We start from the raw sequence: 19,514 nt of genomic DNA, 5'->3' as shown, positions 1-19,514 counted from the left end.
TGTCAATTTTATTCTGAGATTCCTTAGTTTCTTCTGTTTCTAGGAAAGCTGAGTGACAACTAATAATAAAATATATATATATATATATATATATATATATATATATATATATAAATATTTTAACACACATCCTCGCAGCTTTGCCTAGGCCATATGCGATGTCACGTTCATCGGTCATATCGCCTTGGTGCAGATCAGCCCCATTGAATTGAATGGGGTTGAGCTGCAATACCAAACACAGCCACTATACAATGTACAGAGCTGTACTTCATGAACTGAGACAAGGCTGCAGTGCTACTGTGAGCACCATTACCTTCTCAAACAGCTGATTGGCAGGGGTCCCAGGTGTCAGACCCCCACCGATGAGATACTAATGACCTATCCAGAGGATAGGTCATCAGTTATAAAATCTCGGAAAACCCCTTTAAAGGATGGAATATGTAGTAATAGAATGGATGCATCATCAAAAACACAATGGTGGGGCTCTGCAACCTGGCACCACCATGATCGGCTATTTGCAACATCCATCAAAAACTCTATAATTAAAGTTGCCAGGAGTAGAAGGCTCCATCCACTGTGTGGTGGCCATACTGAGGTACTACAGTTCATACAGCTCAGTGCCAGTATGCTGGCACTGTAAACTACACAGTGGATGGAGCCTTCCATCCACTGTATAGTTTATGGTCCTGGCAGCTGCCCAGCTGATCAGTAGGGGTGCCGTGTGATGGACCCGTACCGATCTGATATTGATGACCTATATGGTGGATAGGTTATCAATGTCTAAGTCCTGGAATGCCCCTCTAATCCCATGGTGGCCATATTGACTGTCACTCAGCACTCTAAAGACAGATGTAACTACGGAAAGGATGAAAAGGATTATAACATCTTGACAGAAATGTACAACACATGAAATTATAGTTACTTGATCTTTTTTATTCTAGAAGAAGCCAGTAAATTAAAATAGCTATAGAGGAATTTCCAGGAGTGAATGTAGACCTACACAGACAAGTACAATTTGTATACAACATATAAACGCATACTAAAACAACATCTACAATTCAAAAATGTACTATGCAAAGCTAAGGTTACGTACTAGAAGCTTGTGATAACAGGAGTACTGTGATTTATGGAGAATGGCTAAAAGATATGAGAGGGATGGAGGTAGCCATGCAAAAACTGGATCATGGCTGATAATGTATCTGAGCCCAGTAAAGGAACAGACATGATGACTGGACCGGAGAGGACCTAAAGCGACACACATGAAAGTCGGGGGTATGCCTTACCTGAATATTCAGCATTTTCGCCTGCGTTGTGAGAGCAATGGCAAATGGGGAAGCGTCAGGGCTACCAACAACTTAAAGAAGTAATATTGCTAATGCTGAGGCAAGATAAATCAGCATCAGGGGCATGCTAAAACAAAATGTTTAAGTATGGGAATGATTGGAAAAGAAATAAATATAGAACTATTGTTTAGTATATAATGGCATCGGCCTTAACACTGCATCAAATAGTAATCATTATGAGGACCACAGCTTGTCCCTGACATTGCCATAGATTTAATGTTTAGTACGGCTTTTATCATGTTATATGGCCACAGAAGTAAATATTTATATATCTAAAAAGTAAAATAATGTGATATGCTCAGTAATGTGTCAAATATTCTCCCTCTACCTGGTGTATAGAATAGGCGACTGAAACAAAGCCTCATCATGCCTCAACAGTTACAGCAACAGGCAGTTTTAAGTATACAGAGATAGCAATCACTAACTTGTCACAACACACTATATAAGCAGTGGCAGCAAACTTTAAAGTATACCTGAGTTAAAAAAAAAATAAAGTTTGCATAATGGCCGTGCTTCTTTGTACAATCATAACTGTGAAAGAACAGGTTTTTTTTTTGTGGGCTTCTCTAATGTCTCTTTCAGCCATATTATGCCCTTTTTCAGCTGCACAGCTACATGCATTTCTCTCACAAGCAGGGGGTGTCTCCCTTCTGTGGAATCTGCCAGCACTGTACTGCTTTGACGTCTTTTCCCTTACTTTCCACTATGTTTGTTTTCAGCATCGGAGCCCACAGAACAGATAGGGAGGAGGAAATCACGCTTACATACACGCAGCATGCTCCTATAATCTTCAAAAGTTGTGTAGGAGCAGTTGTTTTATCAGGCTCTTACATGCCCTTACTTCCTATGAGCCGTCTACTGTCTCTGTTAATGGTGACAGATCTTGCCTGACAACTGGTAGTGGACTGCAAATGTCATGGAAGTGAGACCCCGAGTGGCCTTTACAGCTTTTTTTTTTCAGGTGGATGCAGGCATATTTTTTTAACCCCTTAAGGACTCAGCCCTATTTCACCTTAAGGACTTGGCCATTTTTTGCAAATCTGACCAGTGTCACTTTAAGTGCTGATAACTTTAAAACGCTTTGACTTATCCAGGCCGTTCTGAGATTGTTTTTTCGTCACATATTGTACTTCATGACACTGCTAAAATTGGGTCAAAAAAGTAAATTTTTTTGCATAAAAAAATACCATATTTACCAAAAATTTTGAAAAATTTGCAAAATTTCAAAGTTTCAGTTTCTCTACTTCTGTAATACATAGTAATACCCCCAAAAATTTTGATGACTTTACATTCCCCATATGTCTACTTCATGTTTGTAGCATTTTGGGATTGATATTTTATTTTTTGGGGATGTTATAAGGCTTAGAAGTTTAGAAGCAAATCTTGAAATTTTTCAGAAATTTACAAAAAACAAATTTTTAGGGACCACTACAGGTCTGAAGTCACTTTGCGAGGCATACATAATAGAAACCGCCCAAAAATGACCCCATTCTATAAACTACACCCCTCAAGGTATTCAAAACTGATTTTACAAGCTTCGTTAACCCTTTAGGTATTGCACAAGAGTTATTGGCAAATGGGGATGAAATTTGAGAATTTCATTTTTTTGCCTAATTTTCCATTTTAACCCATTTTTTCCACTAACAAAGCAAGGGTTAACAGCTAAACAAGACTGTATCTTTATTGCCCTGACTCTGCCGTTTACAGAAACACCCCATATGTGGCCGTAAACTACTGTACGGGCACACAGTAGGGCGTAGAGGGAAAGGTGCGCCGTTTGGTTTTTGGAGGGCTGATTTTGCTGGACTGTTTTTTTGACACCATGTCCCATTTGAAGCCCCCTGATGCACCCCTAGAGTAGAAACTCCATAAAAGTGATCCCATCTAAGAAACTACACCCCTCAAGGTATTCAAAACTGATTTTACAAACTTTGTTAACCCTTTAGGTGTTGCACAAGAGTTATTGGCAAATGGGGATGAAATTTGAGAATTTCATTTTTTTGCCTAATTTTCCATTTTAACCCATTTTTTCCACTAACAAAGCAAGGGTTAACAGCCAAACAAGACTGTATCTTTATTGCCCTGACTCTGCCGTTTACAGAAACACCCCATATGTGGCCGTAAACTACTGTACGGCCACACAGCGGGGCGTAGAGTGAAAGGTGCGCCGTTTGGTTTTTGGAAGCCAGATTTTGCTGGACTGTTTTTTTGACACCATGTCCCATTTGAAGCCCCCCCTGATGCACCCCTAGAGTAGAAACTCCATAAAAGTGACCCCATCTAAGAAACTACACCCCTCAAGGTATTCAAAACTGATTTTACAAACTTTGTTAACCCTTTAGGTGTTGCACAAGATTTAATGGAAAATAGAGATACAATTTCAAAATTTCACTTTTTTGGCAGATTTTCCATTTTAATATTTTTTTTCCAGTAACAAAGCAAGGGTTAACAGCCAAACAAAACTCATTATTTATGGCCCTGATTCTGTAGTTTACAGAAACACCTAATATGTGTTCGTAAACCGCTGTACGGGCACACGGCAGGGCGCAGAAGGAAAGGAATGCCATACGGTTTTTGGAAGGCAGGTTTTGCTGGACTGGTTTTTTTGACACCATGTCCCATTTGAAGCCCCCCTGATGCACCCCTAGAGTGGAAACTCCAAAAAAGTGACCCCATTTTAGAAAGTACGGAATAAGGTGGCAGCTTTGTTGGTACTAGTTTAGGGTACATATGATTTTTGGTTGCTCTATATTACACTTTTTGTGCGGCAAGGTAACAAGAAATAGCTTTTTTGGCACTTTTTTTTTTTTTTTGTTATTTACAACATTCATCTGACAGGTTAGATCATGTGGTAATTTTATAGAGCAGGTTGTCACGGACGCGGTGATAACTAATATGTATACAATTTTTTTTATTTATATAAGTTTTATACAATAACTTCCTTTTTAAAACCAAAAAAAGTTTTAGTGTCTCCATAGTCTAAGAGCCATAGTTTTTTCAGTTTTTGGGCGATTATCTTGAGTAGGGTCTCATTTTTTGCGGGATGAGATGACGGTTTAATTGGCACTATTTTGGGGTGCATATGACTTTTTGATCGCTTGTTATTACACTTTTTGTGACGTAAGATGACAAAAAATGGCTTTTTTTACACCGTTTTTATTTTTTATTTTTTACGGTGGTCACCTGAGGGGTTAGATCATGTGATATTCTTATAGAGCCGGTTGATACGGACGCGGCGATACCTAATATGTATACTTTATTTTTATTTATGTAAGTTTTACACAATGATTTCATTTTTGAAACAAAAAAAATCATGTTTTAGTGTTTCTTTAGTCTGAGAGCCATAGTTTTTTCAGTTTTTGGGCGATTATCTTGGGTAGGGTATGATTTTTGCGGGATGAGATGACGGTTTGATTGGTACTATTTTGGCGTACATATGACTTTTTTGATCACTTTTATTACCTTTTTTGGGAAGTAAGGTGGGCAAAATTTTAATTTTCTCATAGTTTTTATTTTTTTATTTTTATGGCGTTCACCGTGCGGGGAAAGTAACATGACCGTTTTATAGATCAGGTCGTTACGGACGCGGCGATACCTAATATGTGTAGTGTATTTAATTTTTTTAATTTTTATTCAGTGATGAATGTTTTTTTTTTATCTTAACTTTTTTCACTTTTTTTCACTTTTTTTTTGACCCAGACCCACTTGGTTCTGGAAGATCCAGTGGGTCTGATGTCTGTATAATACAGTACAGAACAATATATATTGTTCTGTACTGTATTTTACTTACACTGAACAGATCTGTGCTTTTAGCACAGATCTGTTCAGCACCATGGACAGCAGGACGCCTGAGCAGGCGTCCTGTTGCCATGGGAACCCTCCCCGTCTGCTCAGAACTTCGCAGACGGGGAAGGGTAAGCACGGGGCTGAGGGGGGCTCTCTGGGGGCTCTCTCCCTCTCCATCGGGGGGCTGCAAAGGCACAGCAGCCCCCCGATGGAGAGGGAGGGAGCTCCCTGACCGACGACAGTTAACTTTTTCCATACAGCGGTCCGTACGGACCGCGGTATGGAAAGGGTTAAACGGCTGACATCTGCACAGATGTCAGCCGTTTATACCAGGGTGCCAGCAATGTGCTGGCACCCTGGTATAACCACTAGAAGCCAACGATCGTTCATGGGGAGGCGGGCGGGGGATCGCGATCCCGCCTGCCGCACCGCCCGCCTCCCGCAACGCCCCCACCGCATGCGACACCCCCCCCCCCCCCCCACCACCCGCCGGCATAAAATCGTGCAGGGGTGCAGGGGGGGGTGAAAAATATAGATTATAGGCACTCAAAAGTTTCTGATCCCCGCGGTCAGGGACCGCGGGCATCAGAAACTGCAAAAAGCGCAGCAAACCGCAGGTCTGAATTGACCTGCGGTTTGCTGCGATCGCCGACACGGGGGGGTCACATGACCCCCCCTGGCGTTGTCACAGGATGCCGGCTGAAGGATTTCAGCCGAAATCCCGTTCCGTTTAACCCCTCGGGCGCCGGAATACTGATTTCAAGTTAGGACGTACCGGTACGCCCTGAGTCCTTAAGGACTCGGGAAATAGGGCGTACCGATACGCCCTGCGTCCTTAAGGGGTTAAATGAAGTGATTTAGAAATTTGCTAGTTACAGCATTCTCTATTTAATGAAATGAAATTGTGTGAAAGAGTGACTCTTTAAAGGGATTCTGTCCCCTCGTTTTAGCTTGCAGAGCTGCGGACATGCACGGCTAGATCGCCGCTAGCATGTCCGCAATATACCTGTCCCATAGCGTTGTGTCCTTTTATTGTGTTTAAAAAATTATTTTATAGATATGTAAATGACCCTGGTAAGGAGCCCAAGGGGCTGTACTAACCTTCTTGGTGCCCAGCCACGCCCCCTGTGAAGGAGCCCAGCACCGCCTGCGTCCTCCGAATCTCCTCTTTGCTCACAGTTAGATTGCCGTAATCTCGCGATGCGCCAGCTCGTGCATGCGCAGTTCCTTCCCTAAAGGCTGATGCCAGCACAGGAAAGGAACACTATACCGGCACTGCGCATGTGCGAGCACGCGCATCGCGAGATTACGGCAATCTAACTGTGAGCAAGGAGGAGATTCGGAGGACGCAGGCGGTGCTGGGCTCCTTCACAGGTGGGCGTGGCTGGGCACCAAGAAGGTTAGTACAGCCCCTTGGGGTCCTTACCAGGGTCATTTACATATCTATAAAATAATTTTTTAAACACAATAAAAGGACACAACGCTATGGGACAGGTATATTGAGGACATGCTAGCGGCGATCTAGCCACGCGTGTCCGCATCACTATAGGCTAAAACGAGATGACAGAATCCCTTTAACACAAGCAATGCCAATGTTTGCTGTCACTGTGTAGTTAACGCAGTAAGGTGGAAATTTATCGTTGACCAGTGTTGTACACGGATCTTGACACCCCTTGTGCTGCTGGAGGATGCGCTTAATTTATGATATGGCGCACACCTCGTCATATATTAGGCACATCCTCTAGCAGTCCTTGCGCCTAAACAGAAATCTGTGGCAGCTCGGAGCTGCCGAAGATTTCTGTCTTCATCTGCACCAGAAAATTTGCGAAAATGAAAATTTGCTGGCCACACCCGCTACTTCACCACAACCCCTTTCAAAAAAGTGGTGAGGATGGTGTAAAAATGCCACTTACGACAATATTTTGTTCAACGGCATCTAAAAAGTTGCAGACACGAGGTTTGCTACTTTTTACATGCCAGAAATCATGCACAGGGAGATGATAAATCAGTCCCTAAGTGTCAAGATTCAGGGAATCCATCAGCAGTTTTGAATATGCTGACAGCACTAGGTAGGGGCTGGGCTGAGCAGTACAAACATATCTTTTGTGTAGCTTTTCTTATTAGGAATAATGAGAATATGAAGTTTTATTCTTCCAGATTCTGCAAGTGCCCAGGAGGCGGAGCAGCTCATTGCAGAGAGCACTTTATAATGAAGCTGCAGTCTGGACACTAGTAGAATAGCAGAATCTGGCAGAATAAAACTTCATATTCTCACTACTCCTGATGAGTAAAACCATCCAAGAATAGTATGTTTGTTCTCTTCTCCTCAACCCCTACCTTGCACTACTGTCAACAGTTTGGCATAGTCAGAACTGCTGACAGACTCCCTGCATCATCTGCATACTAAAAAACTATATTTATAGAAATTCCAAAGGATTTACCAATCAGCTGAATCATGGGAGCCAATTTAAAGAGTACAGGTTCCTGTTAAAAGGTTTGTGCAAGATGACAAAAACATGGCTGTTTTCTTTCAAAAAGTGCCACACCAATCCACAGGTTGCTTGTGGTATTGCAGCTCATGCCCATTTACTTCAATAGAGCTGAGCTGCAATGCCAGACACAACTCATGGACAGGTGCGGTGCCATTTTTGGAAGAAAGTAGCCATGTTTTAACAGGCTGTAAAGCCCCTTTGAGGTACTGTATTCTGTCAACAAAGGGAGGAAATCTCCAGAAGGAATATAGACTTAAGCCAAGTGCAACTTTCATGTATTACTGTGTATGATAGTGGATCTTAACTTTGCTGCTCTTGCATCTGGCAGAGATGTGAAGTGGGTAATGGGAAGAGGATGCAAAAGGCAAGTTAAACCTATGTGCGTAGTTGTGTACTCATCTGAGATAGCTACATGAATTCCCGATGTCTTGCAGGATCTTATTTTATAACATGCAACATTAAACCAAAAGAAGAGAACCATCAGGCATAGAAGCAAGTCCAGTCACAAGAAAATGTTGGTGGAGCCTGTGAGGTCCTGTGGACATTTCTGGTACATCTTTCTAAAGAAAGGTCAACATGTATTTGCTTAGAATGTTATTCTCAGAGGTATTGGTCCTCCTTAGGGACATCCAGTTAACATAGGAAGCAGTGGCGTAGTGTGGGGGGGGGGACGTTGCCCCAGGTGCAAAATTTTAGGGGGTGCCGCACCACCAATTAGGCAAAGTGAGGCGATCGCCCCAGGCGGCGCGGCCCTGCTCACAAGTGGGGGCAGCGGCAGGTCACAGGGAGATGAGCACTTCCATTGTGGAAGCGCTCATCCCCATAGTCATCCGTATCGCCGTCCTCAGGACAGCGATACAGATGGATGTGCTGTGGGGCAGGGGAGAGAGAGGCGTCTCCCTTCCCCGTTCCTCTGATAGGCTGCAGGCCTAGTGCAGCCTATCAGATGCCGGTGCAGGCGGCGCGAGGACGTCATCGCGCCGCCTGAGCCGTACAGCGCGGGACACAGGCCGGAAGAGGCCTGCATCGCATCGCTGCCATGGAGGTAAATATAACTGTTTATTTTTTATATGGTACAATACTGGCTACTGGCACATGATTGGGGGGCCATGTATGGAGGGCACTTGTTACTGGCACATGATTGGGGGGCACTTGTTACTGGCACATGATTGGGGGGTCATCTATGGGCGGAACTTCTTACTGGCACATGATTGGGGGGGCCATCTATGTGAGGCACTTCTCACTGGCACATTATTGGGGAGCATCTATGGGGGCACATCTTACTGGCACATTATTGGGGGGCATCTATGGGGGCACAACTTACTGGCACATTATTGGGGGGCACTGTAGGGGCATCTTTTACTGGCACATTATTGGGTGGCACTACTTACTGGCACTTTGGGGGCATCTACTGAGGCCACCAAGAAGAGGTATTTTATATGGGGGGGCTCTGTATAGGGGCTTTTTATACTGGGGCACATTATGGTGGGTACTATGGGGAAGGGGAGAGAGGAGTACTATGGGGTCATCTACGGGGGCAGTAAGAAGGGGTATTTTATACTTGCAAAATATGGGGGAAACTGAGGGCATCTACTGGGGCACTACATATGGGGCATTTTATACTGGTACATTATGGGGGGCACTAAGAGGAAGGGGGAGAGGAGCACTATGGGGTATTTTATACTGGCACATTATGGGGGCACTATGGTGACATTAGCTCAACTGGGGGCATTAAAAGTTTTTTTTTTTGCACTGGCACATTATAAGGAGAATTATTACTACTGGTGGGCATTATGGTGGGCTTTATTACTACTGGGGGTTTAGGGGGAACATGATTACTAGTATGAGCACTATGGGAGCATTATTACTTCTGGGGCACAGTGGGGACATGTTGGGGGCACTGTAGGAGCACTATTACTACCATGTGTGCTCTAGCAGAGAATTATTCCTATTGGTGGGACTTTTGGGAGCACTATTACTGTGGGGGCAGCTTGGCACAGTATCAGCTGACCACAATTATTTTTGGGGGACGTTATGTTTACACTATTAGTGTCAGGGGCACTATTTGCTGGGCGCAGTTATTTTAGGGCACTGTGTGCCAATAATTATTGAAGGGCACTATCTGCATGGTACTGCTATTATCAGGGGGTTTATCTGTTTCTGCAGTGTAATATTGGGGAGCACGGCAGGCACAGTATTGGGGATGGTAGGATGATTTGTCTAGAAGATGGGAGTATGATGGAAAAGTAGTAAACTAAGATTTTTTTTGTCAAACTGCAGAGATGAGAAATGGCTGAAAAATGGCGGTCTGGTCTGAAAGGAGAAGATGAGGAAAGAGAACATCTACATCAAAGACACGTCACTGGATGAGTGTTATCTGTGGTGTTACGTAGGACTGCAGGTGATATCTACTACATTATCTGTAAAAAGGGGCGTGGTCACAGGTTGGTGGGGGGGTCGGGCGCAATACTTGGCTTGCCCCCGATGCTGGCAACCCACGCTATGCCACTGGTAGGAAGTCTTATGTGCAATGCTCCCTGGGGAAAAAAGTATGCAGATTAGCTCTCTCCAGTGGGAAGAAAAAGGCCTCTCTAGTTCCACCTATAGGTATGTACCCTGTAAGTCAATTTCCGATCCACTAGAAGAGAGCATTGAAACTTGACTAGGGATATCAGCCAAACCATGGGTGTCTCAGACTTGGCTGAAATTACACAGTTTACCCATTAGTAAACAATATGAGTTGGTCGTGACATAATGAAGAGGAGGCACTGGCCACTGGCAGGATGACAAATCCAAGACACCACTTTGACACCATGATACGCTTGCAAGTTCTGAGCCAACTCTTATCTGCAGCTCTTTAGTGGATCTGCCGCTGACTTAAAGGGTAGCAATCTATAGGTGGCACTAGAGAGAGAGGAGAGGAGAAACAACGTGGAGGAGAATGTTGGGTCAGAGTAATGGAAATAGGACATCAAAGCCCCTTCATTATAGAATTAAGTATTGATTAGAGACAAATATCTTACTTTCCCAAGCATTGCATTTAGCTGGACTTTTAGGTCAAAATTGTTTCCGCTAAAGCCAGCATACCATGGTTTAAAAGTGGTGAAGACCAACAACAAATCTTGGCATCATGATGACCTTCTCAGAAACACTCTGGATCTACAAACTAGTAGTTCTCATTCATTCTGCTATAACATAAAAGGACAAGGACCTTAACTTGTGGACAGGCCATCAGTCTTGGCGTGAGGCATCTCAGTTTTATCACCTTTTTTATTTTCATTTAATGCTGTCTTCAAAAGGGACATATGTGATATCATCGTACTGCAAGGGTTACTAGAACAGTCTCCGTACATAACTGGTTATGATACAAACGTTTGCTCTGCAGTATTGTCTGAGCCTCGGGTGACCTTGGCGTATTTGTATTTCTTACCGATTTGTCCAGTTGCTACAACGTTCTTGTATTTTGGGTGTTGATTGACAGTCAGGCAAAGTATATCATCCGTGTGCTCCAGATAAAAGCTCTGACTTCCTATTTTGAACCAATAAAATAACATGTTACCATATATAAAAACCACAGGAAGAAATAAGAGACATGGCAATGTTTGTAGTTTAGTTTGTAGCTTCTCTAGACTTTGGTGAAAATCCTTCTGTGAAGGACTACTCAGTACTTACCCGGTCCTGACTGGATGTGTTTCTGTACTGTACATACAGCTGAACAGGAAGACTCAGAAAAGACATCTGGTTGGGACCTGAGCAGAAGAGCCCACATCCAATGCCAGTGGTCATGCCAGCACAGTGGAGATAGCAGCACGATGGAGTGATAAGTACTGAGCAGACTATCTTCTCTCCAGAGGTCAGCACACAGGAGGATTTTTACCAAAACAAGGAGAACCCTTTAACTCGTGTTTAACCTTATAACAAAACTGGGATTAGAGTAGTTGTCATTTCCCTTCTTAAATGTCATAGGATGGGTTCTCCAGGATAAGGAAAAAGCACTGTCTCCCATGGACTATGCCTCGCATTGAATCTCAGCCCTGTTCAAATGAATAGGGATGAGCTACAATATCAGACATGTGTGGCCTTGTTTCTGGACGAAGATGGAGAATGTTTCCAAGGCCTGAAGAACCCATTTAAGAATATACGTACATAGGTACAGCCCCTACAACTGTGGAGGGAGTAGTCAACTAGTACTGGGCCCTCCTGCTATCAGTGGACTTTTTAATGGTAGGTAACCACTGCCTACCGTGCTTACCTTGGCGTGGCACTAGTGGGAAACAAAGTTCTCCTATCCAGAATGTAGACCACCCAGGCTAGGAAAAGTGTGTACAAAGAACTGTCTGAAAAGGGTGTCCCAGGGTGAAACAGCAACCTCTGATCACAGTTATAAGCTGTCATCTACTGCTCACAAGGTAGAAAATATCTTCCCTTACTACATTATGGGCAGCAAGAAATAACCGTACCTGCAGAAAGGCTCTGGACGATGGCAGCGGCTGCTGTGTGATAGATGATGTCTGCACCATCATTGAGGTAATGGAGGTTGTTACGACAATCAAAGCCTCGGTATCCAAATACATGTTCCAAAGAGAGCTCCTGCAACAGAGAACACAGGGGTGCACTGAAATCAGGACTCTGCACATGACAGGGCAAGATACTGGAGGGGAATTAGGGCTTAAAGCGGCTCTGTCACCTGGATCAACCCTACCCTGCACACCTGGTATGGTTGATGACGCTGATTAAAATGATACCTGTCTTATGTCTGTCGGTGGCATCGTTGCAGAGAAAAATGAACTTTTACAATTATGCAAATTAACTATTTGAGCACCAGGAGGTTGGCTTTTGCGGTTCGAGCACCACTCCGGTGACGCCCCTGGTGCTCCATAATCAGCTGTTTGAAGAGGCCACAGTGCTTTAGTAAGCAGTCTCTTTTTAGGCCAGTGACGTCACATTCATCAGTCATGTGGCCTATGTGCCATGTGAACGGCCTGAGCTGCAATACCAAGCTACAGCCACTATACAATGTGTGGCGCTGTCGTTCGAATGCTGTGAGGAGGCCGCAGCGCTGGTCTGAGTGCTGCAACCTTTTCAAACAGTTAATCGGCGATCTGATATTGATGACCTATCCTGACGACAGGTTATTAATATTGTACTCTTAGAAAACCCCTTTAAACCAGAAAGGCATTATATAGTTACCTCAATGGTTTTCTTTTTCTTATTGATGTTATTCTTCTGCAGCTTTTCTGGCTGAGGAGCCGCTCGGCTAACCGATGGTCTGCAAACATGCAAATGGGAGGCTCATCAGAAGATTTATAGCAAACGAGGGCGAGGCTTCATTTATTCCTATTATTCCATCCTACTTTTATAAACTTAAGTGGAGCGGTCGCCCCTACATCAAACAATGTGTGCACTTCACATGGAAGAAATGCGCTTATGTGTTTTATAACTTATATAGCAGAAATACAACGCCCTGCACTGCCCACCCCAATAAGCACAATAAAGGGGCTACAGTTCTCCTGCCAGTGCTGTGTCCCCCTCACTGTATACATAGGCAACTCGTCCTATTCACTTGACCAGCTGTGCCCATTTAAACAGAGAAGAGGACACAGCACCCTGTTCTACCGATGTTAAAAGTCCCCGAAAACGCCTTTAAAAGGGAGTCTGTCGCCAGGACATTCACGGGTAAACCAAGCAAAGTCAATCTCAGCTGAATGTAATGATCCCCTTCACTTGGCGATCCGCTACTTCATTCTGGAGAGAAAGTACTTTTAATTCATGTGCAAATGAACGGTTAAGTGCACCAAGCACGGGATCAAGCCGCTCTGTGCACCGCTGCTCCTACTGCTTCCTCTGCAGACACTTGACAGGGTCAGGCGAGATGACTATGCACGAAACAGGCCCTACTGGCAGAAGAAGCAAGGGTGCACAGAGTGGCTTGGGCCCGCCCTCAGTGCACTTGACTGCTCATTTTTATATAGATTAAAAGTATTTTTTCTGCAGAATGAAGCAACATATCACTATGTGAAAGGCATCATTACATTCAGCGGAGCTAGCCCTACAAGGCATTGCGCCTGGCTTAAGAGGGAACTTCCTGGTGACAGACTTACTTTAAGGATACAGGGTCCTCTGCTTGTTCAGACTGCCCAATAGGGTCTAACAGAAAAACGAGTTCTGTTGTCTATAGCAACCAATCAAGTCCGAAGTCACACGAGACTTCAGTGAGGGAATTCGGCATTCGATTGTACAACTTGAAAAGCATTTTAAAACAGCAATCTGTAGTTGGCTTTGGTACCGACCTCTGTACCGAAACTGACTTCGGATTGCGGTTTGAAAACCAGTGGACATAATCATACTGCCACCCCAAACTGGAGTGAGAAGTGTCGTCCACTGATTCCGTCTACCAGCTCTTTCTGCAGCACTTGGGAAATTAGCGTCACAATACATCCTGCTTTGCGGATTTACTCCACAGCTGCAGACACTCATGGCTTCCCTCAGGAGGTGAAGCCCAAAGACGTGGTATTAATGAGCAACACTTGTATAGTGAATGCCAATATCACCCACCAGCAGCACCATTTGCGATACTTGTGATGTTAAACAGCTCCAGCTGTTGTAAAACTACAACTCTCAGTATGCCCAGTCTGCCTACAGCTATCAGCCTACAGCAGGGCATGATGGGATTTGTAGTTTTACAACAGCTGGAGAGCTGCAGTTTGCCCATCCCTGGTCTAGAGGATGCCCCATCATCTTTAAGGGGTTGTCCCACGACAACTGGTGTCCGCATGGTGGTGTCCACCAGTCCCATCCACTCTATGGGGCTGCAAGAGCACTTGTACTTGGGTATCTCCGGCAGTCCCATATAGTTGAATGGAGTGGTGGACGAGCCCAACCAAAGGTCAGACCCCTGCCGATCAGACAATTGTTCCCTATCTTGTGCCTAGGGAATACGTTGTTGTAAGATGTTCCTGTAATTTCAGTATATTTGATCTAGAAATGTCCAAAATTAATAGCATAATATCCTAATATATTGTATTTTATAGGGTTTTAAGCTCAGATTTTCTAAAACATGTTGCATTTATCTATATACACTGCCTGTCCAGAAAAAATGTCGCCACCTGGATTTAACTAAGCAAATAGTTATGAGCCTCCTATTGGATAATTACTGCATGGGCGATTATCTTTCAGCTGGCAATAAGTTATTTAACCCCAACTGGTGCAATGAGTTGCTTTTCATTTCTTAAACAACCATGTCGAAAGACACATCTCGTGGTCGTGGAAAAGATGTTAGTCTGTTTGAGAAGGGTCAAATCATTGGCATGCATCAAGCAGAGAAAACATCTAAGAAGATTGCAGAAACTACTAAAATTGGGTTAAGAGATGTCCAACGCATTATTAAAAATTGGAAGGATAGTGGGGACCCATCGTATTCGAGGAAGAAATGTGGCGGGAAAAAAAATCCTGAATGATCGTGATCGGCGATCACTTAAACGTTTAGTGAAATAAAATCGAAGAAAAACAACAGTAAAACTCCTTGAGGGAACTCAAGGGATTGGGACTGAACAGCTGTGTAGCCGTAAGAAAACCACTAATCAGTGAGGCAAACCAGAAAAAAAGGCTTCAATTTGCTAGGGAGCATAAAGATTGGACTCTGGAGCAATGGAAGAAGGTCATGTGGTCTGATGAGTCCAGATTTACCCTGTTCCAGAGTGATGGGTGCATCAGGGTAAGAAGAGAAGCAGATGAAGTGCCTACTGTACAAGCCTGTGGGGGCAGTGCTATGATCTGGGGTTGCTGCAGTTGGTCAGGTCTAGGTTCAGCAACAGTATGTGCTCCAAGAATGAGGTCAGCTGACTACCTGAACATACTGAATGACCAGGTTATTCCATCAATGGATTTGTTCTTCCCTGATGGCACGGGCATATTCCAAGATGACAATGCCAGGATTAATCGGGCTCAAATTGTGAAAGAGCGGTTCAGGGAGCATGAGACATCATTTTCACACATGGATTGGCCACCACAGAGTCCAGACCTTAACCCCATTGAGAATCTTTGGGATGTGCTGGAGAAGGCTTTGCGCAGCAGTCAGACTCTACCATCATCAATGCAAGATTTTGGTGAAAAATTGATGCAACACTGGATGGAAATAAATCTTGTGACATTGCAGAAGCTTATCGAAACAATGCCACAGCGAATGCGTGCCGTAATCAAAGATAAAGGCGGTCCAACAAAATATTAGAATGTGTGACCTTTTTTTTTTTTGGTGGCGACCTTTTTTTTTTTGGACAGGCAGTGTATGTTTAATTAACCCTTTACTAATTTTATGGCAGCGCCCCAAGACCCTGTTTCATCTAGTTTAACCTTGTTATCACTTAACTGAGGAGACCACCGTCAGTGAGCAGCAGCCTTTCTACAACTGAGAGGATAGATGCCTTCAACTGTCTCTGTACAACCATCTCTGGTGAGCGATAGTCTTTTGTGCTGAGGGTTTTACACCAGGGCGTGTTACTTGTGCTCGTTTGTTTCTATATTTAGGTTTTCTAAAAGGGAGCTCAGTATTCCTACAGAATTTGCCTCCACGCAGGTGTACAGATAAAATGTTGGTTAGTTGCAGCCACCATTAGGGGGAGCTAAAGTTTTATAACTCTACCTGAAGTCAATACTAGCAGTAGGAATCTGTATGCAACTCCCTCTAGTGGCAAATACAGGTAGCCAGCATTTTATCAAGTTACAGCACATCACTAGGGCATGCCTTAAAGGGGTTATCCCATGAATAAGTATGACTGTGCAATGAATAGGACATTTCGAATAAGTATTATTACAATATACATACAATAAAATATTGTAAAGGTTTTTATGTACATTACGTTTTCCTCTCTAGTAGCGCTCCCTGCTGTTTATCCTTCTCCTGGTAGTGATCCCATAGTGAAGCAATGTCTCTCTAGACAGTGGAGAAGGAGATGGCATTGCACATCACAGAGCTATGTATTACCGGTGCTGCGGGTGAGGGACTATTTCTATGCAGGGGAGAAAGGGCCTAACAGGAGCTGAATACAATGCACTTCTCGGTTGGCACAAGCTTGATAAGCTGCTGCCCACTCCCATAAAAGAGAGGAGTCCTCCAGATAATGTGAATGAAAAAAGACAAAAAAGCTGAAAATTACACCGGAGAGCAGCATTTATTTTGCACTGATATTGTTAAAATACTGGGGGTGAATTACTCCAGACATTTTTTTTAATTCGTGGGATAACCCCTTTAAGTCACTGAACAGTTGGATGCTGAACACTAGAATGACTAACGAGCCCTATAACGAAGGGGGAGCTGTCACCGGGGCTTTCTGCTATCTATGCAGCCCCTGCCCATTAGTTTAACACTTTACGGACATTTATAGATCCTTGGTTTTACTGCATCTGCCATATCACTGGTGCATATTAGACAAATATTAGTTTTCTAAAAAGTATACCCAACTGAGAAGAACATAAAAAGTTATCATCTTTATCCATTAGAGTACCTCCACGTGGGAAGGAAAAAAATCTGTTTTGTCAGATTTTGCCAACATTTCATAGCTAATCTGGGCAAAATCTGTATATTTTATATGTGGAGTTTGTTGCAGATTTCATCCTCGGCATTGCCAGGAATTAAATCTACAGATTTAAAATCCGAACTGCGAGTCAAATTAGAAAAGGATATTTCACTACGAAGTGTGGGTGTGATTTCTTAAAGAGGTTGGCTACAGATACTGCTGACCTATTCTCAGGATAGGTCATCAATATTATCAGATCAATGGGGGTCCGACATCTGGCACCCCCCACGATCATCTGTTTCAAGCTGCTGCAGCACGAGGAGCTATTGCACAGAGCTGGAGGCAGACAGCGCCACACACTGTGTAGTGGCCGTGCTGTGGTACTGCACTCATTCAACGGGAGCTGAGCTTCAGTATACTGGCGGTGGAAATTACACATTGTATGGAAACTTCTGCTTCCACTCCATAAACAGCAGGTACCCGGCGCTGCAGCAGTCTGAAACAGCTGATCAGTGGGACCCCCACGGATCTGTTATTGATGACCTATCCTGGGGATATGTCATCAGTATCTATAGCCCGGAGAACCCCTTTAATTATCATCAACTTCACTACTACTGTGGATTTTCCACCCTCAAATCTGGAGGCAAATTCTGCAACATGTGGACGTCTCTGTTTTTGGTAGATCTTTAAAGTTATATTTCTGCCGCCTCTGCATTAAATGTGTATTTTCTACCCCATTTAAATGACCTGAAAAAAAACCTGATGGGTTAGCTCCATTCAGTTACAATAGGGCCAGTCTATGTGTGGACCCTTCTGTCAAATCCGCAAAAGAAACTAGGATTTCAGCTTCAGATTTCTACCACATTTTCTGATAAGTCCATGCTGGATTTGTCTAGCACACATCTGTGGCATGTGAACATAGACTTATCATGGCCCAGCCTGTATTTTAGGTTTCCTGTTTTGGTTCTGGTAAAAAAAACAAAAAACAAAAAACATAATCCTAATTTTACCATACTCCTTTCTTCACACAGTTTTTACACATTAGTCTTTACGGCCCGTTCACCTGGCGGAATTTTGCCATGGACACTGCCAAAATTCCAGTGGCGGCTGTGTGGCATCTGGCTCCCTGTGTCCTGACCACGACCACACCAAGAGGGGATGGACACCGCTTGAAGCCGCAGTGGGTGTCTGCTTGCGGGTCCCCAGCATTCAAAGTGAACAACCATCAAAATCCGCCATGTGAACGAGCCCTTACACTTCTATAAAAGCTATCAACAAACCAAATTCCATTCGTAAATTAGTCATATGTTATCTATGTCATATCTACAATAATAATGATCACAATATTCAACTTTACCTTGATCCCCTTGAAAGCAGCAAATAAAACCAAGTGAAAAACTTAGTAAAACTTTGCTGAGGACACCCGAGCATGCATTACATGCATAAGCGAGGGGTAGATGAGCTTTGATTTGCTGAACAAATCAAATGAACGCATGCCAGCCACTGTAAGGATACACATCATAGGGGGCACTGGTCCGGGAGGGGAAGGGGGTGAGAACATCTATGATCTACATCACAGTCTATGTGATAAAGCCCAGAGGAACAGCAGAGCATTCAGACAATGGGGCCTATTTACTAAGCTTTAGATCTGATAGAAGCTTCTTCTTAAGATGGATTTAGACGGGCGATATTTGGGCAGATGATCAGGAACAAATGCGAACGCTCGCCCCCGACAATCTGCCCGTCTGAAGGTGCAGCCGATCACCAAAACGCTCGTTCATCGGGTGAGTCTTTCGTTTGTGCAGGCACCTAAATGATCCTTTCTGGGCAGCAGATCGTGCCATCTAAACAGCGATCTACTACCCAGAAACAATGCAGATGTACGAGGAGGAGTGTTTGCAATAGCAATCCCTCGTCCTCATACTGTGGAGGTGGAGGTGAAAACAGAGGTCCCCTCCACTGAGCGAGCAGCCGACTGTCGGGAAGGAACGCTTCTATCCTGACAGTCGGCTTCTAGTTGCCCGGTCTAAATCCACCTCAATGCTAAATTTTCTTAGGAGAATAAAATCAAGGTTGGGGTCATGTGCTGTAGGAATCATTTTTAATTGTCTGGAAAAAAATGTCTCGGCCATGATCATATGCATCAATGTTTGATGAATATACAGTATAGTACATGAGACCACTGAGGACAACTGCTGGAAAATATCACACCACGTTTTATGCATATATTGTACAATGACAGATGTGTCGTAAAATACCGATGATGGAAAAAGGTAGAAACATTTCTTCAACTAAATACATTTTGCATATGCTGCAGGTACTGTATAAGCATCATATTACAGGGGTTGTCCCCTTACAGCAACTTATTCCATATCCACTGG

General features: G+C 43.8%; 1 protein-coding gene across 1 annotated transcript in view; it reads right to left on the bottom strand.

Annotated features, from left to right (window-relative positions):
* The window catches only part of EML6 (EMAP like 6), a 198,419-nt gene that overhangs the window by 22,694 nt on the left and 156,211 nt on the right, over positions 1-19,514 (bottom strand). Inside the window, exons 28-30 of the mRNA XM_040429747.1 lie at positions 12,812-12,890; positions 12,082-12,211; positions 11,052-11,150 (exon numbers count right to left, since the gene is read on the bottom strand). Of these exons, the coding sequence (XP_040285681.1) occupies positions 11,052-11,150; positions 12,082-12,211; positions 12,812-12,890 (308 nt within the window). The remainder of the gene's footprint in view (positions 1-11,051; positions 11,151-12,081; positions 12,212-12,811; positions 12,891-19,514) is intronic.

This window comes from Bufo bufo, chromosome 4, assembly GCF_905171765.1.
Source record: "Bufo bufo chromosome 4, aBufBuf1.1, whole genome shotgun sequence".
Taxonomy (NCBI): domain Eukaryota; kingdom Metazoa; phylum Chordata; class Amphibia; order Anura; family Bufonidae; genus Bufo; species Bufo bufo.
This window is presented reverse-complemented; position numbering and strand designations above follow the sequence as displayed.